A 27662-nucleotide genomic window follows, 5' to 3' on the forward strand; every position below is an offset into this window, starting at 1 on the left:
CAGAAAAACTCAACAACCATGAACCACACCAGAGCTTCACCCCCCCACTCCACTCCTTCACTTCTGTCTGGAAGGTGGACAACTCCCAAATCAGCACCGGACAGACTTCCCAATGAAGGTGGGGGAGCAAACAGGATCAGACTCGGGAAAGTGTTTGGGTTGCTAGAAAAAACACAGGAAAATAAAAAAGCCCTTGCTACCTCCCATCCCAGAAGTGGGACAACAGGGATAAACCTAAAAACACGAGATCCAATGCTCTCCTCCTCTCTGATCCAAAGACACTCCATTAAGGCTGAGACACTGGAGTGTCTGCCATTAAGAATCTGGAAGCGTGCTCCATTAACTTTAGCAGCTCGTGATTAGGGCTTTCAACCTCTCAGGTGATGAGAAAGTCGATTGCTCGATTGCCTTGGCAGCTGGCAGAAGCAACAGGAATGATGCTACCATGAACAGAGTGAAATGTACAGTTATTTCAAGGGGAGCGGAGGAGGGTGGAGGAAGAACGGGACTGACTTGAGGTCACAAAACTGAGGAATTCAGTATGACAAAACTAACACAGCTTCTATGAGAGGTGATTCTGAAACCAGGTTCCTAAACTTTAAAGAAAAAGGATGTGAGGCGTCCCTGCTTTCCCCGCCAGAGGCCCTCTGCCAGTTCTTGTTCAGCTATCTTCTATTCGAGACTACCCACCCTCGCTTCTTCCCTGCTCCCACTGAAGCTACCCATGCTCAAACAGAAGAGGATCCTCATCCCTCAGAAACTCCCAACTCGATTTGCACTTCTGACTCCTTCTCTTCCCTTCTTCAAGGTCAACGGTGAACACTCACACTCGGCCTTTGGCACCAGCTGAATGACCGTCACTGGCAATCCCCTCCCTCCCCTCCCCTCCCTTGAACCTGGCTCACCCTTGGCACCACTTCCAGTCCAATGGGCACAGACCCCAGCTGCCTTTAAAGGAAGTTTTCCATACCGAGAAATGCAAATATCCAAAACAAAACGTCTAAAAAAGGAACAGTGTTGAGACTTCTTCCAGTTTTCCAAGGAGCTCGTCCAGCTCCAGGGTAGCGCAGGGGCTGGGCGTGACGAGGTGGAGCCCCGCGCACAGAGTGTGGTCGTGTGCTTCTTCCAAGCCCCAGGGCTGCGAGGGGGACCAAAGTCTTCGCATGGAGGATCTCAGCCCTTCCAACTCCCTCGTTTCTCCTCACTTCCCCTTCCACAGTAGCTTCATTTGGTTCTTCAAAACTGGAGCTTGGCAACCAAATGCCTAGGTGAAAAAAGGAAAAAAATGAGAGCAGCTCAATGGAGTGGAAGCAAATGGAGAAGAGCCCAGCCTCTGGAGGTGGAAAAGTACAGCCCCAAAGGAGAATTCTGGATAGCCAAAGGCTTCCACAAACCGTGGGGAGGGCTCAGGATGTAACAACAGCACTTGCTGGGAGACCTGACTAGCCCATGACTTGGACGCCAAAAAAAGGTCCTAAAATAACTGACAAATGTATTCTGTCCTATCGCCTCACTTCTATTTCCCTTGCCCCTTAATTTTCCACCCACTTTTTCCCCCTACTCTTTTCCTGAGGCTCACCTGCTCCAGAGACTAAAAAAAGAAAGAAAAAAGGGGTGCCTGGGTAGCTCAATTGGTTGAGCATCTCTTTTCTTTTCTTTTTTTTTTTTAATTTTATTTGAGAGAGAGCAAGAGTGAGAGGTCGGGGGGCCGCAGGCTCCCCACTGAGCAGGGAGCCGGACACGGGCTCAATCCTGGGACTCCAGGACCATGACTGAGCTGAAGGGAGACACCCAATCAGCTGAGTCACCCAGGTGCCCCGAGCATTTGACTCAACTTGAGCTCAGATCCTAGTCTGAGGGTGGAGAGACTGAACTGAGCAGAGTCAGCTTAAGATTCTCTCCCCCAACCCCTGCTCTCTCTCTAAATAAAATCTTTTTTTTTTTTTTAAAGATTTTATTTATTTGGGGCGCCTGGGTGGCTCAGTGGGTTAAAGCCTCTGCCTTCGACTCAGGTCATGATCCCAGGGTCCTGGGATCGAGCCCCACATTGGGCTCTCTGCTCCATGGGGAGCCTGCTTCCTCCTCTCTCTCTCTCTCTGCCTGCCTCTCTGCCTTCTTGTGATTTCTCTCTCTGTCAAATAAATAAAATCTTTTAAAAAAAGGGGGGGGATTTTATTTATTTGAGAGAGAAGGAGCACAAGTAGGGGGTGGGTAGAAGGAAAGAGAGAAGCAGACTTCCTGCTGAGTATGGAGCCTGATGTGGGATAGGACTGGATCCCAGGACTCTGGGATCGTGACCTGAGCTGAAGGCAAACACGTAATTGTCTGATGCCCCAACCCGCCCCTAAATAAAATCTTGGAACAAAACTGGAGTAACCCCTGGTGAGCCCAGCTGGGAACAGCCACAGGTCTCTGCTACTTCTGGCTATTGAAGAGGACTGACACAGTCACAAAGGTCAATGTGGTTTCTGATTTAAGAAGGGCATCGTCCCACCTGTCACTCTGTCTGCTGACTCCAAGCACTCCAACATGAAACTCCCCAGGTAACAGCATGCACAGACCAAGTGGCCCACTCAGAATTCCCAAATTAACATCAGCCTGACTGACAGGAAGTCATAAGGGCCAAATTCTACAACATAGAGATTCTCCCTTCACGAGCATCACTTCCCTTTTTTACAAGGGGCCCTAAGGTCTAAATCAGGAGCGAGGACAGCAAGATGCTTATTCTTTGCCATAGATGATAATCCTGGTGTCACACATATCAAAGACACCCTGAGAGTTCATTCAGTTCAACCCTTTGCCAATTCATGACCGCCCCTCCCCCATTCTCATGACAGTTGGCTACCCCTGGCCTATACCTCATCGGATCAAGTCCCTTCCCATCTCAGGGCCTTTATACTCACTGGACCCCCTTACCCAGAACGCTCTGCCTTGATATTCAGATGATCAGCTGAGATCTGAATAGCTCAGCTGAAATGACATCTCCTCACAGGGGCCTACCCTGATCACCCAAACTTGACTACCACTATCCCACCACTAATCACTAAACTCCACCAGGTTTTATTCCTGGTAACATAGATGGTCAACTGCCATTAGCCTATTCACTTCTTTATATGCTCCCTGTCTGTCTCTCCTCATGAAAACGGCAGCTCCGCGAGGTCAGGGCCATAGACCACCTCGCCCAGCACGCTCTTCCCGGTCCACACTGGGACTTAACGAGTACACAGAGCTGAAGGCAGAGCCCCGTAGGGAGTTCACTAAGGCCTGTGGAAACCCACTCCGATTCTGGACCTGTCTGGTAAAACAGTTCTTCTGAAGTGGGACTGAAGTCGAACTCCTTAACACCCTACATCCATCATGGCCCCTGTCCTACCCCCAGAGCCACACAGGGTAAGTCTAACCATCCCCGCTTCACACTTCTTTCAGCTAGCAAGCCCCTCTCACCCTGAAACGTCTCGGCTCCGTGTTAGTCATTTACTCCTCACCTGCTGAAGCTGGGAGCGCTGCCCCCCAACCCCCGCGCCAAGCCCACCTCTGACTGTGCTGCTGGGGAGGGGTCCTCTTGAAGCACAACACCCACAGAGGGGCTCTAACTAGTGGGTCCTGATTCCTCCACAACGGCATGTGTCAGTGCGTCCCTAGCTCCTTCCTACCTTCCCATCCTAACTGCAGCCAAGCTGCCAAACAGAGAAAACCCCCAGCCATCAGAACATTTGGATGTTTTAGGAGTCGCTTCCGAGGGGATACAACTTGCATGTAATCGAAGATATGACAAGACGTACACCCAGTCCAGGATGCTCTAAGTTAAAGCTCTGCAGTGTCCCAGAGTTAGGATTTCTTTTTTTTTTTTTTTTTTAAGATTTTATTTATTTATTTGTCATAGAGAAGCGAGAGAAAGCACAGGCAGACAGAGTGGCAGGCAGAGGCAGAGGGAGAAGCAGGCTCCCCACCAAGCAAGGAGCCCGATGTGGGACTCGATCCCAGGACGCTGGGATCATGACCTGAGCTGAAGGCAGCCGCTTAACCAACTGAGCCACCCAGGCGTCCCGAGTTAGGATTTCTTGATCTCTCTTCTTTCATTCTTTCTCGCCTTGTTAATCTTTGTTACCCAGCTCGAGAGCTTTCCCCCACGTAGAATAGAATCAGGGACTTCTAGAACTCAGAGGGGAGGCACGCAGCTGGGTTCACCTTAGCCACGGCCCAGAAAAACCCGTGGGGGCACAAACGCCAGTCATCACACTCTCCAGTTACGAAGAGAGCAGAGTGTGTAGGGAGATGAAGATTCCCTTCATCCTCAGACCGTCTCCCTGTGGGTTTCTCCCCGAGTTTGTCTCGTGTGGAGACAGCGCTGGGGAACAAAGAAGGTTGGAGAGGAAGCAGACGTAGTCAGTGCGCAAGGAGGACAGCCTACATGAAGAGCAGATAGGGTCACCGCCCGGCGGTGAGAATGTAAGATCTCGCAGGTAACCCAAAGCACCAAACTCACGACTCACTGGCAATTTTGTTCCCTACTCACCTCTACCTTTCAGTGCCTCCAAGAAGGCAGTTTAAAAGACTAATTACAATCGATCTGCACAAACCAGTATTCCAAGATATTTTATGGGGAAATTAATGAGTAGAATTCAGTTAAAGTAGTGACGGGAGAAGAGCCTCTTAGATAAATGGATCCCTTAGCTAATTCACTTAATCTTTTTGATCGTTTATTCTTCAGTGGTCCAGGTGGAACCCTCACTCGAAAAGCGAGCTTGTTTTCCTCACCCTCACATTCCAAACCACTGGACCTCGGGAGTTCTCACTGAAGTGCATTCCTGTTGCGATGAAAGGCACGTCTGCGTTCTCTTTGACGACATTATCCTTCCCTTTGGTTTCCTCTTTTCCATGTCATTTGTGCAACAGCAGGTAGATAAAGTATGAGAGAAGGCTGCACACTTAGCTACATTTCTGCGTCCTCCTCCTTGTTTATATTTGGTGGTTAGCTTGCACATTGCTTGGCAAATACATTTTAAGCCCCTCGTGTCTATCTGCTCTTCTCCCATTTGGTGTCTGTGCCTCCTGGGGGACCCCCATTATCAGACTTCGTGACTCTCTGGGCAGATGCCTGGATCAGGAGTACACGCATGGGGTATGGGGGAGGGAGGTGAGTGCATGACAGTAACTGTCCAGGAAGAGACTCTGCTAGACAGTGAGGCAGTGAGCTCATACCCTTGGTGGCGATCAGCAGGGGGCCCCTCGCTACGTGGAGGGTTCGACCTCTTGCTTCTGTTTGGAAATGAGCTGCGCTTCCTTTAGAGACAGGTACACCTCTTCCTGAGGATCATAGTAGTAGAACTTTCGGATATAAGAGATCAGAGGTCTACGAAAAACAAAAGAGGAATACACGTGAAGTGTTATTTGCAAAGGCCTTAAGCAAAAGATCCCCTTTGTTCAAGCCCTCCTTCTTCTTCAACCCCTATATGCCTGGGAACACACAAAAAACCCTCAGCCGACCTAAGAAACTTGCCACATTCTCACTTGTTAAATTTCTGTCTCCCTCCCTCTTACCACCTCCATTCCACTCTTCGTAGACTGCAGAAGGGAGTCTCACACACACACACCTTCCTCCCTTCGAGCTGCCATGTGACACTTCTAGAGTTAGGTGCTAAGACACGCGAGAAGTGAAAGGAGGATGCCTGTGCCATCAGCGGGCAGGCCTCACTCACATTTCTAACTACACCTCCATCCCTGCCCCAACCCGCAAGAGCCCGCTGTACTTAGGCAGTGGGAGATCCGGGATGTGATCTATCCGGACGAGCTGTCGGATTCGGAATCTGCAAAGGTGCTGGAGGGATTTGACATTGCTGAATCTAGACACAGGGTAGAGCAGCTGGACTGGAGTTGGTGGTAGTCCTTCAAGAATGAAAACCAAGACATATTCAGAAGGAACAACGCTGCTAACTACAATTCGCTTATGAAGCGAATCCAGGGAAGGGAAAATAGGCTTCCTTATAGTTCTCATGTGCGTTCTGTAGGGTGCAAAAGCTCCTTCCACAAAGAACTGATTTCCATTTGCTGAAACATTACCACTGTATTTCACTCAGGGGACTCAATCCTCCTCTGCCAAGGGCCTCCCTAGCATTACTCTTCACAGCTGAGAGTCTTGCTCTTCAGAACAGCCCAGTGAAAACCGCCAAGCTAAAGACTTTACTTGGATCCACGTGGCCAATCCCAGGCCTGAGGCTCTCTGTGAAGAGCAGGAATCAACACACCCCTGCTAGAAAGGGGGGGATACTTCAATGGCACATCTAAAAGCATCCTGAAGGGGAGAACTCAGAAACGCTTCTCAGAGGGGTCCCCAGCCAATTCCAGCTAAGAGGCTGGTAAGCAGAAGGCAATGGCTGGGATCAAGGCTACAAGCCCGTCACTCCTGCCATTTACTTCAACCCCCCATTCGCCTCCTCCCGCCCCTTGTGCTCCAGAAATTTTAGGCTGGATCCAGGAACAGGGGAAAAAAAAAAAAAGATGATGCTTTTAAAAGAAAACCAATGATGGTAGCTCGGGGAAGCTGGAATTAGTACCACTCAGTGCCAAAGTGCCCGCTGCCTGATGCCAACCAGGCCCGACGGGAGCCCCACCCCCTGCTTTCATCAGCATCAGCAGGCTCGGTGCTGCAAAATTCCAGCCCCACCCAGGGGTCAGTGCCACAGAATGGAGACATCCACAATGGCAGGGACACTGAAACTGGTCCAGGGGAACAAAGAATATTCTAGTTTCACTAAACAAAGGGGCTACAGAAGGTAAAGAAGCAAACTGCTCTCAGAAAGAATCTGAGCTGCAAAATCTCTGAAAGAATTCTCTTCTCGGCCGCTGTCCTATCAAAAGAAATTCTGAGGACACAACTTGTTGGAAAATAACATATCTACCGTTTCAGGAGTTTAATTTCAAACATTTTAAAATTTTGTTTGAAGGGATGAGAAGAAAAAAAATTAAAGCTTGCTGATTGTCTCCCAGAGCCTTTGCATGGTCACTGATAACAGACTTTCTAAAAAAGAAGAAAGTCAAAATATGTATTACACTGTTACTAAGTAAGTAGGATTGACTTTAACACATTTAAGTCATTCAGTCTTCAGAATTCTACTTTGAGGCAGGTATCACAATTATCCCCATTTCACATATGAAGAAACTGAGGCCTACTGGGCTCAAAGACCTTTATTGTGGCACAGAACCCACAAAGCCGGCCTGCCATGAGCATCTGCTCTGTCTGAGAAAGAGCTGAGCCCAAAGAACCTCAAAGGAGGGTTCCTCAGGCGTCTCCCCAGAGCATCTGCCCTTCTGCTCTCGGACGAGGGCACTGTCCAGGACAGCCCTAGCACTTTGATTCATGACCAGCCTCTCTCAGGCCTCTCCTTGCTCCTATCCCTTCAATTCTGGGGCTTATCCTTTGAAGCACTGTAGCCCTCTTGCACCCTCATGAATGGTCCTCTCTGCTCACATTCACACACACATACATCATACATGGATTTCTCTCTTGAATATATTTAAACTCAAGTGGTTTTAAAATGGTATTGGGTTCAAAGGCCTCTGAATTTACCCTCTCTCTCCTATGTTTAAAAAATATTCTTGGGGCGCCTGGGTGGCTCAGTGGGTTAAGCCTCTGCCTTCGGCTCAGGTCATGATCTCAGGGTCCTGGGATCGAGCCCTGCATCGGGCTCTCTGCTCAGCAGGGAGCCTGCTTCCCTTCCTCTCTCTCTGCCTTCCTCTCTGTCTACTTGTGATCTATGTCTGTCAAATAAATAAATAAAATCTTAAAAATATATATATTCTTTAGTAAATTAAACTTGAGTAATTAAACTATGGCAAACAGAAAGCTTTTGGGGGGCGGGTTGTAATAATGCTAAATTCAAATGATGTTTCAAAAACAAAGGTAATTTACGTATCTAATTATTTATTCCCAAAGACACAGTACTATCAGACCTGTGCTTAAAGAGATCAGGATAATAAGTAGCATAAAATTATCTGATAGTTTGCCTACTTGAATTTTAATGACCATAAATACTTGCCTATTTAATTGTGTTATTTTTAGCCTTAGGTTCACAAATAGCAATTTGAAACCTGTTAATTCTCTGATATTCCCTGGGGTCAGCCTGACCACTTCCTGTTTGCCCCAAAGACAGCAAACAGCTGGAGCTCTCACATCCAGAGCATGTTAGCGGAAGAGGTTAGAAATGGAAATAAATGTGAGACGCACACCAGGACAGCAGAAAGGGAAAGGGTGAGGTGGACTGTGACCACCAGGAACCTTCCTCTGGTCCTTCACACCAGGGTTCCTGGGCACCAATCCAATTTCTGGCCACTTCTCTGTTTTTTCTCCCCCCAACAAACACCAGGTTGGGGGTGACAAATCTCTTCCCAAGTCTGAGCATTCCCACACACAGGTCATTCTGCCAAACCAAACTGTTCCCTGAAGACCAGAATTTTCCAGGCCAAAATGTCAATAGTGCAGAATTAAGAAACCCTGGGACACAGGGAATACCTGTCACTGAACAAATAATTATAAGATTAATGATGGTTACGAAAGAGACCAATTTCCTTAATGTTGTGCAATTCAAAGTGTGATGAAAAAACAAAAGGTATTGGGGTGCCTGGCTGGCTCGGATTAGCATGCAACTCCTAATCTCAGGGTTGTGAGTTTGAGCCCCATGTTGAATGTAGAGCATACTTAAAAATAAAATCTTAGGGTGCCTGGGTGGCTCAGTGGGTTGAGCCTCTGTCTTCAGCTCAGGTCATGATCTTAGGGTCCTGCAATCGAGCCCTGCATTGGGCTCTCTGCTCGGCAGGGAGCCTGCTTCCCCCTCTCTGCCTGCTGCTCTGTCTGCTTGTGATCTCTCTCTCTCTGTTGAATAAATAAAATAAAACATAAAATAAAATGAAAGCTTAAAAAAAAGTTTTTTCTCTTTATGCACTTCACAGATGATGGAGGTCCTCCTAACTAAGAGAGATAGACTCACTTTTGAGTTTTGGCTCAAACAGCATCAAGGGTTCTGTGCTAATCCAATCACAATCTCTTTTTGAGACTGCTGCCTGGTGGACCAGACTGAGATGCAGTGACCTCAGTTTTGTTACGACCATGCTCCTCTATTAAAAAGCGGAAACCAAGATTAGGTGCCATCATTTTTATTTTTACTAAGGGTCCCCTCCCTTGATGCCACTTACTCCATTTATTTCAATTCATTTCCTTCCTTCTGCTTCTGATTTGCCACCATCCAGAACTTTTCTATTAGTCCTAGTTTTATGATTCCCATGATCCCTGGCATCCCTTTAACACCAGCTTGCAGGCCCTGTTAATGTACCCCACCCTAGTGCTGAGCTGAAAGAAAACCTGACTTTGAACCCTGGCTCTGCAATTCACTGCACCTCAGTTGCTGCTGTTGCTGTTGTTGGTGTGTGTGTGTTTTAAGCAGGTTTCAGGCCCAGCATGGAGCCCAATGTGAGACTTGAACTCACAACCCTGAGATCAAGATCTGAGCTGAGATCAAGAGAAGGACATTTAACCGACTGAGCCACCCTGGTGCCCCACTGAACCTCAGGGTTTTTGTTTTTTTTTTTTCTTTTGTTTTTTTTAAAGATATTCTTTATTTATTTGACACAGAGAGAGAGAGAGGTCACAAGTAGGCAGAGAGGCAGGCGGAGAGGAGGAAGAAGCAAGCTCCCTGCTGAGCAGAGAACCCGATGCAGGGCTCAATCTCAGGACCCTGGGATCACGACCTGAGCCGAAGGCAGAGGCTTTAACCCACTGAGCCACCCAGGTGTCCCTGTACCTCAGTTTTTAATCTGTATCAAAAAGAAAGAAAGAAAGAAAGGAAGAAAAGAGAAGAGAGACTGTAATACTCCTTTAAAGGATTTTGTAAGGGTTAAACGAAATAACACCTACCCTTTTAGACACTGGGTTATCATCACCCCAAAGTCTCAACAAACAGGCTCCTTTTAGAATCTACTGACTGGTGCAGGCTGAGAACACTCAACCCAAATGCTAATCACTACCTCTTCTTCACGCCAAGTCCCTCACAGAATCAACCTCCCAGAATGCCTAGACTTCTACGACAAGCAAAGGAGGACAGCAAACAATGGTAAAGGAGAATACTGGCTTTGCTTTTGCCTCAAACCTTCAAAGAGAGGTCACTTACGGTCTGGGAGCAAATACGAACTCTGCTTTGCCTTCTCAGCTTGATTACAGTTTTAAGTGCAAATAGATATCCTCTCTGGAGCATTCCTCACAGGTCCTCAAAAGACATCCTCCACTAATAAACACACTGCTGACTTCCTTATGCAGTCTCCACAAATCTACTCAAACTCAGATTTCAATTTGCTTGCTATTAGTTTTCCCTGGTAACAGACTGGCAGCAGATAAAGCACAGGCTTTGGAGTCAGTTGAGCCTGGGTTTGAACTCTGACTTGAGCCCCGATAGGCTAAGTGACCTCCCATTGGAGCCTTTCAGCCTCAGTTTCTTCACTGGCAAATGAAAATAGTCTTACCTATCAACAGACCAATCTATTAGCTAACTTTGGGTTGTTGTAAGAAATGCGACCTGTAGTACCTGACAAAGTAACTGGCACAGGATACACAGTCAATAAATAGTAGCAACTGCTACAATTTCGAGCCCTTACCAATGTTAAGAATCTTGGTTAAAATTTCTGCAAACAGGGGACATTTGTAGAATGAAATGAGCTACAGCAGAGTGTTTAGGACTCTGCAAAGTCTCTCAAATACTCTATAGGTAGTTACATGCTCCAGATTCCAGAATCCTCTGAGATGATCTCCTGGTTCACCCATAAACAGAGCTGCTTCCCCCAGCCCTTGTCAATCATCCACCACAAACCGCCATGCCTTTTACTGAGTTCTACATGTGGTCTTGCCTTTTTCTTCCTACCTGTCCTCTCTTTGAGGCTATGAGATCTCTAAAGATAGAAATGTGGCTTATTTTTGATACTGAGTTACAGAATAAATGTTTATTAAATAAAAAACCTCCAAAAGCCACAAATTTTAAAAATTACTAGTCAATTCCTGTAAGAAAGGATTCTAATTTTTCCCTTTAACCAAGTCAACTGCACAAGATCCAACTATGTTGACGGCACTGAGGCAAATACAAAATGAAGTGAGAATTAATACAGTTCTCACCCTGTCATGCTTTATTTAAATCACCAAGATTATAAAACGCATTCCTGTAACCTGGCTCAATTCTGTTACTGATGTTCTGCCTGGGGCTCCCCTGGAACTTCTTTTTAGAGCAATTTCTTGGCACACAGTTTGTTTAAGAATCTTAATTTGATTCACTGGGAATGCATGAAGTTCTCATTTTAAGTTCTGTTTGTATCTTACAAATCCCTCAATTAATATGCTTGTCGTTTTGCTTTTCCCCAGCCTTAGAAAAGCAGACAAACTCCTCCAAACCACCCCTTCTCTCCGCTCCATAGAGATGATACAGACAGCTCCCTACTTCGTGGGCAGAAAGGCTACATAACACACCAGTAAGGACAAGGGATGGGAACTGCCCAATGCTCCCAAATGGAGAGATGTCTTTATATTTGCCCTGGCAGAGATAAAAGACACAAGAACTACTTAGTCTTTAATAACAAGTTTCGTATGAACAGACAAAATCCACAGCAGATGGCCACTGAATTCAGCCTCTCTGCCACTCACCGTGGCCTTTCTAGTGAATACTCTTTTACCTGCCCTGTTCCCGTAGAAACAGCCTGAGCAAGTTCTTGCCTCTCTGCTTCACATGGAAGCGTGAGATGCCTAGATCAGGGACAGGGGACACCTCTGAATGATAAATATTCACAGGTTAAATATTCACAATGTTTCTCATCCGTGTGGTCTGAGAAGCAGATTCCTTCTCAGTACGTCAAAGGATTAATGCTCAGGAGCAGGGACTTAACCACTGGACTCCAGGAAGAGCGGCTGCCATAAGAGCCAGGAAAAATGACTTCAAGGAAGTATGGCTCTTTCCGGGAGGCAGGGGGACACATGTTGATACTATACTGCATCATGCCCAAGGAAACTACGTAATGTAACTCTAGCCTCACCTGGAACCCTGGATCTCAAGAAATAGAGGAACTTCCCATTCTTGGAGTGCATGATGGCTCTCTTGATGAACTCCACCACCGACTGACAACGATCCTCAAACTTGGGGTGACACCACAGACTGAAAGTTCCTGCCATGGAAAATTAGGGAGAGATAAAGATGTAAAAACTTACTTTTAAAGCATCTGGGAAGCTCACTTGAACATTTTAACAATTTGCAATTCTGGGAGGGTCATTTGTGGGCAAGCAGTCAGACAGAGGTCCCTGAAGCTGCCTTGTTCCCCTATGTTCCACAATGAATGGAAAAAAAGAAATCGAAATTGTCTTTAATAAAACATTAGTATAAACACTAATCCTTAAATCACAGACCATTAAAAAAGACTGCCACAGAAAAAGCCGATTGAAATGCCATCCCCTCAGGAAGGTCTGTGCTCAAGCATTCATAGAACAGTCAACCAAGAAAGGAAGAGTAGTTTTGCAAGTCTCACTCATTCATGTGTTAGGCACAAAACACCAAATTCTAGTCTTTTCTTCTTTAACTTCCAAAGCCACCCCCACCCCTGGTATGTTGCAAAGATCCCACCCCAAACCCAAAAGCAAAAGGGAATATAAACTCCCGTGACTAAAAACAAACCAAAAACTCAAGCACTAAGTGCAAAGGAATCACCTACAAAAGGGACGGAATCCAAGAGAACTACAGTTCTGAGTCTCTCTAGCTACTCTTACAGTATCACTTAAAAAGATGAAGACAAATGCTCCATTGCAACTGCCAACTTAAAGACCCACAGGCTCCCATTAAAAATTCCATTTATTCAAGGAAGAAAAGCCCCTTTGAACAAAAAGTAACTGGAGCACCATGTGAAGGTTCTCTCCTCACTGGCCTCTCGCCTATCAGGGACCTTAGAGGTCAGGTATTTCCTGTCTCATGGCCAAGCCATTCATCATTTTCATATACTTATAAAAATACTTCATTCTGAAATGCTTTACTTTGCAGGGTGTTTTTCTGCTGGTTTGATTTTGGCCTTTGGAAATAGCAGGAGAGCAGGCAACAGCCATCTAACTAATTCTCAGGTCTATGGACTGATGGGCCTCTCTTCATGCACCTTTAAGGCAAGGGTGGGGATGGAGGAAGCCATGGACAGAGCTATGCTGGCCTAACATGCCACTTCCTGCCTCACATGAGAAGCAAACCAAATAAATACAGCACAACACGGCTGAGAGAGAAGACACAGCGGGGGCCGAGAAGAGCCTGCAAGAGCGGCTAACACAGCTCTTTTGAGGCTGATCCCTGAAACTCCCCTAAGTTCTCTCCACTTTTCAAGTTTGTGACACAGGGAGTTATTCGGACAAAGGATGTAGGAACCAGCCCGGCCACTGCTGACCACCTGAGTTTCTGGCCCACGTCAAACACAGAATGCCACGATGTAAAGTCAATCCAGACAACAGGGTTGAACAAATCAGCTTCTAGAGGTGACCGCAGCATTCAGCACCAGCTGAGCACAGAGGAGGAGACAGGAAGGCAGATAGTCTAAAGCATGTTGATCCCACAAAGTCTCTGAGTTTTGATGGCTATTTCCTAAGAGACCACACAGGTGACCTGAAGAAATTATCACCATGCCGTCTGGGAGGAGGAGCTAATGTGACTCTCAGGCAAAGAAATTCACTACAGGATGGTCACAGGGTAAACACTAAATTCTCCTCTCTGGGTATAGGATTATAATAGAAGTCTCTCTTGACATCAAGTCTAATTATGTTTTCTTTATTAGCTATAGCTACAGCAATTACCTACATAGAGGTGAAAGTTGAAGTGACATCATTCGTTAAGTCTAACTATGAACAGAGGCTGGGAGAATTTGTGGAATGGTCCTAGGTTATTTCTTCCTTCTATCGAGAGAGTTCTATGGGCTTTGCTCTGTTTAACAATCTTGTTCAGGCTCTCCTCTTTTGGAGAGAAATGCTGAAAGTATTTTTCAAGAGAACCATCACCTTCCTCCCTACCCCTTCCAACAATCCTTCTAGGGCTGAAACCAGTACCCATAACAACATTCAATGGAGCATGATGAGATTTTTCTCCCAAACCGTAGTTCCACTTCCATAAAACCTTCCCACACAAAGGCCAAACAGCAGGAGTAGTGACCAGCAAAGGGGGAAGAAGGCTCTCCACAAACGGCAGCACGGCAAACAGCAGCACCTCTTACCTCTGTAGTGCTCCATTCTTGTGTGGTGGGTGATACCCTGTGACCGGAAACTGAGGCTCAGGATGTAGCGAGGGTCAGAGCTGTCTCGTACCAGGAAAGAGCCGTCTGGCTTCCCTTTCAGCTTCATCTCTGCATCTTCCCAGTTCATTGGTCCCCAGTACCAACCACACTATCAAAGACAAGAAGTGGTCAAGTACTTCACAGCATGGAGGAAACGGGTACATTTTCAGCACAATCTATTTTACTGCAGGAGAATCCCCACCCTCCCACCACTTCCAAAACATTTCACTAGATAAGGGCCGCTAACAGTGTCTTAACCATTATCCACCAAGAGCAGACTCATTCTTTTAGCCCTCCAAAGTAACGAAGCCTACAATCCCATTACCAAGGCCTACAAGGAAAAGAAGAGGGAACTGGGTCAGTTAATCTGTCAAAGTCAGCTTCCCCTATGTAAACAGTTCTCCACGACCGTTCTTCACCACATTCAAATGTTTTTCTCCGTGATTCGATTTTCAACGTCCCTTATGGAATTGATCATCGCAGCACACTGCTTTGGCACTGTAAATATAGAGGCAAGAGAACTACTCTTCCTCTAAAAATAAGAAAAGGGGAGCCCAGGACAGAAGAGGGAGAGTGGGAGAGGAGGCCAGCCGCCAGTCTCCAGGCACCGCCTACCTTCTCCAACTCTCGAAGGCTGGCGGCAAAGCTGCTTGAGTCGGGCCGGTAGAGGGGACACTGGAGATGCTGGGGGGGCTGGCTGTGCAGGGATTCAGCGGCTCGGATGGGAGCCATCCGGGGAAACGCATCTGCCGGGCGAGAGAGGGGCAGTTACTTGTTCACCCTCCCAGCTCCCAACCACAAGCAGACCCTCCCTACCCCCAAACAGAGATGCTAACTGAAGAGGGGCAAGGCATCAGAAGCTAAGCTGGAAAGGGTGGAAGCCAAAGCAGTGGGAAGGAGCTGGATGGACTGTAACAAAAAGCTGTGTGGGCTCGTGTAAGCTGTGAAGGATGGGTGGGGGCGTCTGACCCCAAGAGCGGGGTGGGGGAGCTGCTCACTAACCTGACTAAGGTGACTACGTCAGGGGCTTCACCAGCCTAGAGCGATTCCAGCTTCTCCCACTTCGAGGTGAAGCGCCGGTAAAGCAGCCTTGGAAATAGTGACTCGCTTACTTGCCCAGGAAGGGGAACGATTTTACCAGGCAAGTAGGAAAGAATGCCGATTTCATTCATTTTACTCCTTGGGTACTGGAGACTGGCAAAGCAGGTGTGGGCTACTAAATGCTGGTACTTATTTACAAGGCTGCAGTAAATACGGAAAGCTTAGAAACACCAGAGAACCTTGAATACTTTAAACGTTCTCACCATTTGGAAATTAAGGCTGTCTCCTAAATGGTATCTACTCAGAGACTGCAAAGCAGTCTCAGCAGCAAAGAGGTGAAAAATTCAATAGTCTTTTATCCCTAACAAAAGTCAGATTCACCTCCACAGGGAAAATGGGTTAGAAAAACCAGTTCTTGGCCTCAATTCCAAGGAGTTCTGGCCCAGCCAAGGGGATAAGATTTAAGTGTTCTCGTAAATCCGATTATTTCCATAAATAGACCTCTCCCATCCATCAACAGTCTATCACTTTGTACTCCCAACTTTTACAAGGCTTGCCTCTATACTAAGCTAACCTGGGGCATGGGGTGGAGGAGGCGGAGGTAGGGGGAAAGACTGCAGGGAAGACCCCATCGGAGCCACAAGGACAGATGTAGGCAGCGTCCCACTGATATCATCTAGAAGAGAGAACAGAAGCAAGAGGTTCAGAAATATGAGCACCGGTGAGTGAGGGGAAGCAGAGGCGAGGGAGAAGGATCATCAGGCTGCCCTCTGGATCGAGATGGCCTGACCTTCCCCCTGTCTTTCTGCACAGAGGGCAACAAGCATCTTAATCTGGTATCCTTTGTTGAAAGCAGAAATGTAAGGATGTTCCGAAAGCAGTCTACTAGCTGTAGATTCAGGGCTGATCAACAGATGGACAGTAAATGTTACAGCATGCAGGTAAGAGACCCATTTAACTGCTTAGGGAGATGACAAGGGTGCTGAGAAAGGGACAGGGAATAATTGGGTCATTATTAGAAACCCAGGAGCATGTTGGCTCCTGGAAAAGAACAACAGGTCCATATAGCTCATCCCCTCCCACTAGGGCAAGCAGCAGAGAGGGGCAGAGACTATACCTAGGAGGCTGAGGCTTCTTCTCGGAGGAGGAGGGGGAGTTGGAGGGTGTGGAGAGGTCAGGCCCCGCTGAGAGATGTCCACGTCCACAAGCGACACAGTTTCACCTGAGGGATTCACGGACCAAGCACGTTACGGAAGCACCTTGCCCACAGCTGAGGCCAAAAGCAGAGGAAAGCGAAGGGCAAGCAAGGGAAGCAAGAGGTTCCCCTGGCTCTCAAAAACCTCAAATCTTAATGCTTCCCAGAGCTGGAGTCACCCCCAAACACCTGGGAAAGTCAGTTTTTAATTCTATCATTTCTTGGTCCTGTAAAAGGTCAAAGATTCTTTAGGATAGAAACACAGGATTGACAGTGGAAAGGCCAACTAATTGTGGTTGTGCCGCTCACTATGTAACCTTCACAAGAGATCTTTATTCAAATGGAACCCACACCATGTATGTTTACAGACAGGTGTACCAATTTCTGCCTTAGGGAGGAAGGTAAGCAGCTTGCAAGTCCAAATGGACATGGAAAGTAAGTGCCAGAAAAATATAAGAACTGCACGGTAACCTGAATGCAGATAAAGGTCTCAAGGTGGGCCTCAACTTCTTCCCAAATGGCTTTCTACATCTAGATTTTCCAGAATATTCCCTCACAAGAGAAGCAACCATTTTGCATATCAACTAATTCCTAAGAGCTGAGACTACGAAGGCCAAAGATGCATTTACAATCCTACTAATGAACCACTTCCACAGTCAGCCAAATCAGGTAAGCTCCAGAGGAACCTGATGGGGGATGGCACATAGTTTCTTCTATTTACAGGCTATCATGCAGTTCCGTTCTCTGCCTTACACCCTCCAGCTTGCCATCCAAGCCCATCTACCCTCTCTCTACTTCAGTCACCAGAGGGTAAAGGGTATTTTATAACAAAGGTTGACAGACAAGTTTTGGTAGGTCTGACCCACAGGGAGAAGACTCTCAAGATTTCTCTAATTTGGCCCTTAAAGTGTTATTTCCATCAACTTTTTCTCATTCAGGAGGCTGAATTAACCCCTCGGCTAGAATTTTATTATTTCCCAGTTAAGAAAATGAGGTAACCAATATCTCTAAAAGGCCAAGAGTTGGGCTTTCAGAATCTAATAACACAGTTTTTTACAAAGGTCTGGAGCACTAATTAAGGTAAGCAGAAAAGTTCTGCAAGGGGCACACTGGCTGGCATAGTCAGTAGAGCAGGTGGCTCTTGATCTCAGGGTCATGAGTGAGAGCCCCATAGGGCATAGAGCCTAAGGAAAGAAAAAGAAACAAACAAGCAACAAAAGAGAGAGAGAGAGAGGGAGGCAGAGAAGAAGGGAGCAACAGAGAAAAAGAAAAAAAAAGCTCTGCTAAAAGTCATCAGCAGCTCTGGGAAGCTGGACCCAGACTCATCACATAGCTTAGTAACTGAGAGCCTAGCAGCCCAGAGCAACGCCATGAGCCCAGACAAGTGCGTTTCCTGAAGGGTCTGGACAATAGGTATAGCACTTATTTTTTTTTTCCCGAAGATTTCATTCATTCATTTGACAGACAGAGATCACAAGCGGGCAGAGAGGCAGGCAGAGAGAGGAGGAAGCAGGGCCCATGCTGAGCAGAGAACCCAACATGAGGCTCGATCCCAGGATCCTGGGATCATGACCTGAGCTGAAGGCAGAGGCCTTAACGCACTCAGCCACCCAGGCGCCCCTATAGCACTTATTTTTTAAGATTTTATTTATTTATTTATTTGCAAAAGAAAGCATGAATGGGAGTAGGGGCAGAGGAAGGAGCAGCAGCAGACTCCCAGCTGCACAGGGAGCTCAATGTAGGGCTTAAACTCAGGACCCTGAGATCATGACATGAGCTGAAGGCAGAAGTTTAACCGACTAAGCCAGCCAGGCACCCCTAGGTACAGCACTCAAATAAAGCATGTAATTACAAAAGAAAAAAAAAAAAAAAAAGATGTAATTCAAAAGAGCTAAGGCTGTCTGAAACAGGAACATCAAACCCGAAAGTACAAATGTGGGTGAGCGTTCCTTACTTTAGAGGAAACAATGATTAACAAGAAAGACATGCTGCCACAGGACAGAATTCTTTAATTCTGGACGTTGGGTAAGAACAGAGGCCTCCCTCTCCACCTGTGCCTATTACAGACACCAGCTCAGTTGTTCGGACACCTCATGGCAGTCCATGTGGTAATGGGGGTCCCACAAGCCCGCTGAACGTCTTCTGGACATGTCCATTCCTAACTCATAATCCTTCCAATCATCTTTTCGAGGGACACAATCTCCAAAGGAGTTTGAAGTTCGGATTTTTTGGCTGGGCCACAAACAATGAGGAGTACTCCGTGCCTGAGACGAGAGGCACTGTGCTAGAGACCTCCTCTGGCACTTACTCAAGCAGGAGCTCCATACAGGACTGACATAAGGAAAAGGCTCCCTATCTGAACAAGCTCCCCATTAAGGAGAAGGCAGTACATTCTACCGCTTTCCCTACTTGAGCAACTGTGTTCCCTCCTGCAAGAGGAAAGACTTAAATTAGACACAATGAAGAACTCCAACAGCTGCAAGAACCCCTGGCCCCCAAATGGGTAAGCCAAGAGTTCACGTAATACCCTTTGCCCAGAGTCTTTAAAAATAGACCAGATGATCACGGATCATGTTGATTAGATCATCCACGAACTCCCCTGGAAGCAGGAACAGGAACTGCATGACTTCTAGAGAGTCATTTACGCACTGCTAGCCTATAAATTTGTAATTCCTACTTTTAATTTATATCGTTAACCCTGAACGGAGCACTGCGTACCTGCCATGCCACCTAATTACCAGCAAGCAGTCTCTACCTCCAACTATAAAGCCTCCAAAGTCAAGAACACATTCCACACCATAAAAATAGCCTCTCTCCAACCCCAGTGGACATGGAATGAAGGAAGTGACTGCAGGCCCGCTGGAAGCTTGCTCTGTGGAGCATCTGTAAGCGCCCCCTGACAGGTCTTAGAGCACTCCCGCTTTCAGAGGTCAGAAGAAAAAGAGAGCTGTCACCCTTACCTGTGAACAGGGGGCTGAAGGAGACTGGAGAAAAGGCACTTTGAGTTCTTGTCAACCTGGGTTTCCTAGGGGGTGAGAGAGCACACAGAGAATGTGAGGGAGGAGAGGGGATGAGCACATTTGCGTTTAAGTCACTACGACACTCAAGTCTAGATGCACTGAAAAACCAAACAAATCCCAGTCACTGTCAACAACACGTCTGTAACAAAGCCTAAAACATAAAGGGGGAGAATGAAATAATTCAGGCAATTTCTTAAATAAATTTTGCTCTGAAGTTCAGCCTACAAAGCAATGAGAAATCCCTTTAGATCTCTTGACATCCAGCATAATGGAAGAGAAAAACACCTTGAGTGGGAATTAGCAAGTCCATTTCTAGAGGAAGGTAGACAGATGCAAGGCTGATTTTCATAAGGGAGTCAAGACAATGGCTCTTGACCTGAGCAGGTGCCATTTTGGAGCAAACGCTTTCCCTATGGCCCTGCCCCAAGGTGCAGAAGGTCCCAAAGGGAACGAGGGAATAGATTTGGACTTGAGAATGGCACAAGAAGCACAGGCAATGCTAAACCACTAAGATCCCCGCTTTCTATACAAATGCCCCCGAGCCATAGGGCAAAACGATCAGCTTAGTTCGGGGGCTCCCTCAGGTTAAGGGCTCTCTGCCTGGGTCCCAAAGAAAATGGCCCTTCTCCTCTCTGAGTGGCCAGTCACACAGCTCTCCCCATGGCTTCTTGATGCTGCTCCAGGGAGCCAGCTGGAAAACCCAGATCTCCCGTGAAAAGATACACCACAGGTAACTTTACTTTGTACCAATTGCAACTGGCTTTTCAGTGAGAAATGAACAAAATCCAAAAGACTCTGACAAAGACTTTCTGGCCAGAAATGTGCTAAGTTCAAAAACCTTACCTCAGGATGACTGAATTGACTACAAGGTAAAGAATTTGCAGAAGTGATAAAAATATGCTATATCTGGACTATGGCAGAGCTTATATGACTGTATAGGCTTGCCAATATTAATAGAGCTAGACACCTAAAAAAAGGGGGGGGGGGATTTTAGGTGGTCATAAACTATGCCGCAACAAACCAGACTTACAAAAAAGAAAAGAAAAAAACCCCACGAATTGAGTGCCTGACTCTAGGTCTTATACCTGGCTCAACTTCCAAAATTACTCTCACCCAAGGACCAAATAAAACTTCAAATGCACCAACAGAGAAGCTGCATAGAAAATCCGAAATGAAACCCTATTTAAATTATTTGACTTTGGAAGATCTTTACACATTTGTTTTAACACAGATGTCTAAGCTTCTCAAGACTCCCTCCAAACAAAATTTCAAAACCATATTGCGAAGACCTTACTCAGAAACGGCCAAGATGCTGGGTTCCTACCTCACGCTCCCTCTGCAACTTCTTCCACGCTGAGACTTCTCATCTAACGATGGCGCCGCCTATGCTTGCCCCACCCGAGGCGCACACAGGAGAGACATGGCTGTGTCAAAACAAGACACAACCACGGAGTCCTCTGTTTATATAAGTTGCCTGTGACAGTCTGCAGCTTAGTTCCAATGCTCTAGAGGGCTGGGATGGAAAGTTAATTCTGCTGGACATGAACTTTAAGACTGAAGGGCTTCCAAGCTGATTTTTATTTGATAACTTGTGGGTACAACATGAAACCCAGTAAGCAGAAACCCAAAGCACTGGCCTCTCAAAGGGTTCACACCTCAGCCACTTGGCCGTTTGCCTCTTTTCAAAGGAAGCTGCATTACTCTGCCATCTGCCCATGCTGGGGACGAGTCTCTTCAGTGCCAAGCACTGAAGAACGGCAGTACCCAAATGCACACATCTTGCGGGGGCCTTCTCACTGTGGCTCATCTTCTCCCCCACCCCCGGCATTTTGCAGAAGAAAATCATAGTTTCTAGGATCTGGAGAAAGAAATACATCAGAATCTGAACATGGGCAGAGCCATTTGAGAGCCCTAGGATGGCTTTTTCTGGAAAATAAGGGGGCCTTGGGGCAGGAAGCTTGAAGAGGTAGAAGGTCTAGGGGGCTGATAGGCTAATAATAAAAACAAGTGCTTCCTTCCCTCTTCGGGTAGACGCTAACTAAAAATCCTAAGCAGTTTCTGTCTCAAGGATCCTGAGAGCATTCTAATGGCAGTCATTCATGAAAAGACCAATCCAGACAACTATAAAAAACAAAGCAAGGGAACAATTAACATAAAATTGAGGATGGTGGTTACGTGGGGGAGGGAAGAGATGTAATCAGGAAGCAACACACAGGGGTCTTCAAAGCTACTGATAATATTCTATTTGCTAAGCTTAGTGGTGGGTACCCAAGTATGCAATTCATTATTATTATAGTACATACACTTTATATATCTCCTTTTGTAGGTCTGAAGCATTTAAAATGATAAAAGCCCATTTAAGCTGGATGGGCTGTTTTGGGAAAGCAACATGAATGATTCAGCTCCAGTAACATTTATTTTTTTTTTAAATTTTTATTTATTTGACAGACAGAGATTACAAGTAGGCAGAGAGGCAGTCAGAGAGAGGAGGAAGCAGGCTCCCTGCTGAGCAGAGAGCCCAATGCGGGGCTCGATCCCAGGACCCTGGGATCATGACCCAAGCCAAAGGCAGAGGCTTTAACCCACTGAGCCACCCAGGCACCCCTCCAGTAACATTTTTAACTAACCCTTCCATACTACATTCCCATGTTATTTTATTCCTCCCCAGATCACTCTGATCACCCTGACAAGCATTAGGGTGCAGAGTTAAGTCATTTTAACTCTGCCAGTAGGCCACTTGCATCTTAGTAGTAGAAAGACTTGAGCAGTAGGGTGGGGAGGATCTGGTGGGCTGTATCTCACGTGTCAGAAAAGGACAGGAGCAGCAGAAGACCTGAGGCAAAGGTCTTCTTTGCGGCTAGCAGTCCTTTGTGTCAGCTACACACTGCTTGTGCTACAGATGACAAAGAGAATGCCTCTGTCCACTGCCACCCTGCAAATTACCGACTGGACGGCAACAGATCCGTGGGAGAAAATGGGTTACAAGCATTAGACTAGACAGGCCATCAACACATTGATAAAACCATTGGCCACTTTTCAAATTCCTTGAAACCTAAAATATAAACCACGAAATAATGATGTCCTCACTCTCCCTTGTCCATAAACCCCATCTACTGATGTCCTAACACTTAAACATGTCCTTTTCTACAGTAACTCCCAAACTCGGATGTCCAAATGCCAGGTTTGATGGCCACAATTTACCTCTGCGCCTGCTACAGCACACAGTGCCAAGTCAGCCAGCCCGTGCCATTTCAACACGTCATAAGCCAGTGTCTGTTCATGTGCTGCAGGCACAAAAACCATGTGTTCATTTGTAGTTCCAATACACAGACATCTGTGCAGCAAGGTCAGATCCAAAACTCCATCATACACCAACTGAAGAACCTATGGTGGGAACTTCCGGGGAAAAGCCAAGAGACGTGGTCCAAGGTCTAAAACCTTGGAATGATTTTAGCAGGAAAAATGTGAAGGAATGAAAGATACAGGCTCAATGGACAAAGATTTAGGTTGAACTTAGGTGGCTCACTCCAAAAGATGCCAACCACAACCACTTTGTGGCATAAGAGTTAAAAAGATCCACGGAGTATGGACCCAAAACCCAAGCCCACAGTCAGAACTTCCTCAACACACACCATAGAGTCATCTTGCTCTCGCCACGTCAGACTATTCTCAAAAACACTCCCTTAGACCTAAAGACCCGAGGAAACAGAGAAGGCTCTCTCATGTCTGCCGGGCCATGACAGCAGGGCCCCAGACTAATGCCAAGGCAGCCTGCCTCTCTTTCCATCTTTTTTCCAAACAAATAGATAGGAAACCACTACAGAACTATTCTCCATTTTCCCACCTCACAATTACGAAGACTGCCAGGAATAATCTCAACTGTTAACTCTGAAAAAACAAACCTTGAGAAATGAACAAGGTACCCATTTCTGACCATGTGTGTATTATGTGATGATTTTAAAAGGTTAGATCAAATGCCATTTCTCAGCAAATACAAAGGAAGACAATCAGCTCAACATATGTGAAAAAGACAAGGGAACTTCACTGGTTTTCCTGAAATAGCAATTCTATATCACACCGAGGCCCACAGGCATCAAGCCCAGCTCTTTGAATTCCAACATATGTGTGTTACAAGGCCTAGCCCAGTTCTCCAGAAGAGAAACCTGATTAGTCGGTGGCCCACTTCTTCCTTCACTTGGAAAGAGTTCTCTAAGCTATCACACAGAAGACTTAAGACTTGGTATATTCAGGCAGGTCCATTTCCCAGACTCTAAAGCATCTGAAAAGAAGTAAAGGTTTGCTTCATGCTAAAACATGGAAACTATTAAGCCTTATAATATGACAGCAGGAGGTACTTTCCAGTGATAGCTGTGGGAAAGGTAGATGTGGAGAAGGGCAGAGAGAACCATACCCAGAGGTTACTGAAAAGCCCCAAATTATACAGCGAAGACTGCAGAGACCCGTAATTAATTCCAAACAACAATAAGGCAGGAGGCCATATACCTTCTGGCAAAAGACTGACATTTCTCACAGCCTCCAGGCCCCTACCAATAAAAAAAAGAGAACAACCTAAAATTCCAAACTCATCCTTCCTCCCAATGGGGTGCACTTAGGAGGTGCAGATCCATAGAAATCACAACTACCCTGGCCAGACTTACCAAGTTTCTCACAGCTGCGAGGCTGCCAACAAGACTGGCACATCGTAAGCTGTGGAAAAGCTAACAAGCAAATCTAGCAGCACCAAATCCTAAGCATTAAAAAAGAAATACCAGTTCAATCTTATTACTTCTCCAAGAACACAAAATATTCCATCTCAATTTCTCTTGTCTTCACTCTATTTCTACAAGGACAGGAACAAGACGAGAATCACTCCCATTTTACAGATGGGGGAAAAAAAAAGAGGAAGCATGAAGAAGACAAAATTGGCTACATTCCACAGACGCTGGAGTTGTAAGCAGAACCTAGATGTTCACGTTCTCTGTGCAACACGCTGCCTCCTAATAGCAGTCAACCAAACGTTCATACACAAATACCTAGCTCTTCTTCAATTCATCAGAGAAAGCCCTTGGACCAAAAAATGTAATTCTCCAGTGCCCTGAACTAAGCTTCTTTGCAGAGCTACATCCCAATTTGCTCTGCAGCAGAAATCTGTATTGTGCTTAGTGTGAGGGTTGGTAACAGAGCCGCCAATGACCATTAAATTCTGCTTCCAAAAGCAAAAAGCCATATAATGTTAAATGCCTTTTCCTCTTCCTAATCTATTAGACACAGCAGCTAATTTCACGCCACACCTCGTATTTGGCGTCTCTGGAATCTTAGACCAAGTCCTGGTCAATATGGAATAAAGGCAAAACGGACCACAAGAAAATTAGCATTCTATCCTATGTCATTACCCATGGCTTCAATCCTGCCCTCCCCCTCCTCTGATGAACATTTCCTCTATACTGGGAAGTAGAGCATCGAATGCTGAGCCTACAACAAAAGGAAGCCACACAGTTTTTAAGACCTGAGCTCCCAGCGTAAGTTCACTTGGGAAGCAAAGGCAGAAACATAGGTCTACCTGAGGGGGCAACACACAGCAACCTACTGACTTCTTCAGGAAATATGGGTTGGGTCTGATCCCCAAGATGATGTTCTGGCCCAACTGTTCAGAAAGGGCAGCAAAGTCAAAACTGACCCCATACCTTTCTCTTGGGAGCACGCAAACTCCCCTGAAAGAAGTCCAAGGATGAGTGGTTCCCAGTGGAGGTCACACTTCTGGGTCATGTGGGAAGCTTTGTAGAAATTCAAACTCTTGGGCCCTCAGGCACACTCATCTCTTCCCAAAGCTCCCCACGTGATTCTGGTACAAAGTAAAGTTCTCAAATCTATTGTCTACCCATTCTTCAGCCTTGGGTTGTGGTTGCCAGTGTGTCTCAAGAATCCATCATATGAGCGGCACCAAAACCAATTCCAATCTTTGTTCAGAACCCATTCGGCAGTGCAAACCACCAAGGCAGTTACCATAAAGGAAGTCTCACTTGACACAAACGTTGACAGCTTTTAAACTAGTATACAGACCTAACACTGCATGCCAGAGTGCCGTCCACCCTTCAGAAATGCAGAGAAAAAAAAACGACCTCTAAGTTTGGAATTTTCATCAGCTGGCCTAGAACCCACACACCCATGTCTATACCTCACACTTAGAACACTCACACCGGCTTGAGAGCAAACTATTTTCTATCCTCAGAGTCGATGGTCAGCACAGGCTTGAGATAAGCCAGGTTTATCTAAGAAACCAACCAGGCAAACATTAACATTTTGAATAGAGATGCCCAAACAATTGCTGGCCTACAGCCGCACAAGTGTGTCACATAATTTGTAGGCATAAGCATGAAAGGGGTGGGGAACACAGAGAGAATAATAAGCAAAACGGTTACAGGACCAACTTTTTGCCCCTAAGACCAAACATTTCCAGCAACCTCCTTACCAGAAGTAATGGTAGACCTACACCTTGGAAAACTTTATAAAAGCCAGACCAGGGTGGGGGTGGGAGGATGGTTTCAAATCCTCTCCCACCTGGGGGGCTGCTAACCAGCTGAGAAATGTCACCAGACTGAACTAAGAGTGAAAACTGTTCCCCCAAATAGCTCTGACCTAATGGGCGAAGTCACCACCTTTAGGCCTACGTCTCTATGCATCCTTATGAAAAGCACATCCTAAGAATTGTCAGAATCATGTTCGCAGCAGAATAAAAGGGATATGAAAGAAGAAAAGGGAAGTTCTGTCAGTCAGCGCCCCCCGCCAGTCTCACCTCCCCGCGTCCAGCTCCCGGCCCGCAGAGCCTCGCATGTCTGTCAGGCTCGCAGCAGAAGCAGCCAGCTCTCCAGAAGGCCTCTTGCCGGCTCCATCCCCGCCGCCGGAGCCGCCGTTACAGCTCTTCGTGCGAAAGAGGCGACTGAGGCGGATTTTGAGGGAGCCCTTCCGAGAAGGGCCCGCCAGTGGCCGGAGGGGTCCGGGAGGAGGCGGGGGCGGGGGCGGTTGCTGCGGCTCCCCTCTACCCAAGCGCCCTGGGGGGACCAAGTCCTGCATCGGGAAGGGCGCCGGGGGTAATTCGGGACCCGGGGGCTGCAGCAGAACCCGGCTGCCCCCTCCTCCTCCGCGGCCCGGGCTGCTGAGCTCCTCTTCCGAGCAGCTGTTCGTCTCCAGGCTCTCGGCCTCCGACTCCAAGCCCTCCAGGACCAACAGCGCGTCGCTCGTTTCCGTGGGGTCCTCCCCGGCCTGCGGGGCGACAGCAGGCGGCTGGGGCTGCGGAGGGGGCGGCTGCGGGGGGCATGGGCACGGGCACGGGCAGCAACCCCCACCGACCGTCTTGACCCCCGGCCCCGCCGGCTGCCCGAGCCCCAGAGCCGCCAACTGCGCCTCCAGTCCAGCCGCCGGGCCCCAGGTCCGCTCGAGTGCCAACCCCGGCGGCAGGGCCTTGGGGTCCAGGGCACAGCGGTGCCGGGGACACAGCAGTTCCGAGGGTCCCGGCTCCGGGGCCGCCTCCGCGTCTTCCTCCTCCGGCGGCCGACCCACGTTGCGGAACACCATCAGCTGCGGCGGCCGGGAGCCCCGCGGGCCGGGCCGCGCAAGGAAGGGTGGCGGCGGGGGACCATGGCCCGGGGGCGGCGGCGGCGGGCCTGGCTCGGGGACCGCCTCTCCATAGCCTAGCAGGCGGCTCAGGACGCGGTACGAAGCGGCGGCCGCCGCCGCCTCGCCGTCCCGGAGCTCGGCCCCCTGCATCGGGGAGAGGGAGGGAGGGCGGGCGGCTGGGAGCCGGGCTGGGGTGGGGACTAGGCCGGGCCCCGCCGGAGCCCCGCCCGCCGCGGCCCCCGGAGCGACAGCGCTAACGGCCGCCGCGGCCTCTGCCTCATAGAGGGGGGCGGGGGGCGCGCGGAGCCCAGCGCGAGCCCAGGCCGCGCGCCGCCGCCGCCGCCGCCGAGGACCGCCCCCGGATGGCGTCACTTCCGGGAGGCCGTAACCACGCCCCCTCCCCGGGGCGTGCTCGCGCTGTCCTCCGCGGAGCGTGACGTCTAGTACAGCCTGGGCCGCTATTGGCGGTGGGCTGA

General features: G+C 47.7%; 1 protein-coding gene across 3 annotated transcripts; it reads right to left on the minus strand.

The window, feature by feature from the left end:
• Positions 1 to 313: 313 nt before the first annotated feature.
• Positions 314 to 27530, minus strand: SOCS7 (suppressor of cytokine signaling 7). Of its 3 annotated transcripts, XM_059148008.1 has the most exons (10): positions 26366 to 27529; positions 19513 to 19577; positions 16475 to 16579; positions 15932 to 16033; positions 14932 to 15062; positions 14257 to 14425; positions 12061 to 12189; positions 5751 to 5886; positions 5203 to 5353; positions 314 to 1264 (listed from the first exon to the last, which is right to left on the minus strand). In XM_059148008.1, the coding sequence occupies exons 1-9, from the start codon at positions 27334 to 27336 to the stop codon at positions 5233 to 5235; spliced, it is 1929 nt and encodes a 642-aa protein (XP_059003991.1). In that variant the 5' UTR covers positions 27337 to 27529; the 3' UTR covers positions 314 to 1264; positions 5203 to 5232. The 3 variants fall into 3 exon arrangements, with proteins under 3 accessions (XP_059003991.1, XP_059003992.1, XP_059003993.1); XM_059148009.1 differs by lacking the exon at positions 15932 to 16033 and having other exon boundaries at positions 26366 to 27527; XM_059148010.1 differs by lacking the exons at positions 15932 to 16033; positions 16475 to 16579 and having other exon boundaries at positions 26366 to 27530.
• Positions 27531 to 27662: the final 132 nt, after the last annotated feature.

The sequence above is a fragment of the Mustela lutreola genome, chromosome 15, assembly GCF_030435805.1.
Source record: "Mustela lutreola isolate mMusLut2 chromosome 15, mMusLut2.pri, whole genome shotgun sequence".
NCBI classification, from domain to species: domain Eukaryota; kingdom Metazoa; phylum Chordata; class Mammalia; order Carnivora; family Mustelidae; genus Mustela; species Mustela lutreola.

What these genes read in the sequence shown, in the direction of transcription:
- SOCS7 (XM_059148008.1), bottom strand. Translation starts at nt 27,336, where the DNA reads ATGCAGGGGGCCGAGCTCCGGGACGGCGAGGCGGCGGCGGCCGCCGCT. An exon ending in CGGGAGCTGGACGCGGGGAG is followed by an intron (nt 19,578 to 26,365) that starts GTGAGACTGGCG and finishes CTCACCCCCTAG; the next exon opens with GAAACCCAGGTTGACAAGAA. An exon ending in AAGAATGGAGCACTACAGAG is followed by an intron (nt 12,190 to 14,256) that starts GTAAGAGGTGCT and finishes TTTCCATGGCAG; the next exon opens with GAACTTTCAGTCTGTGGTGT.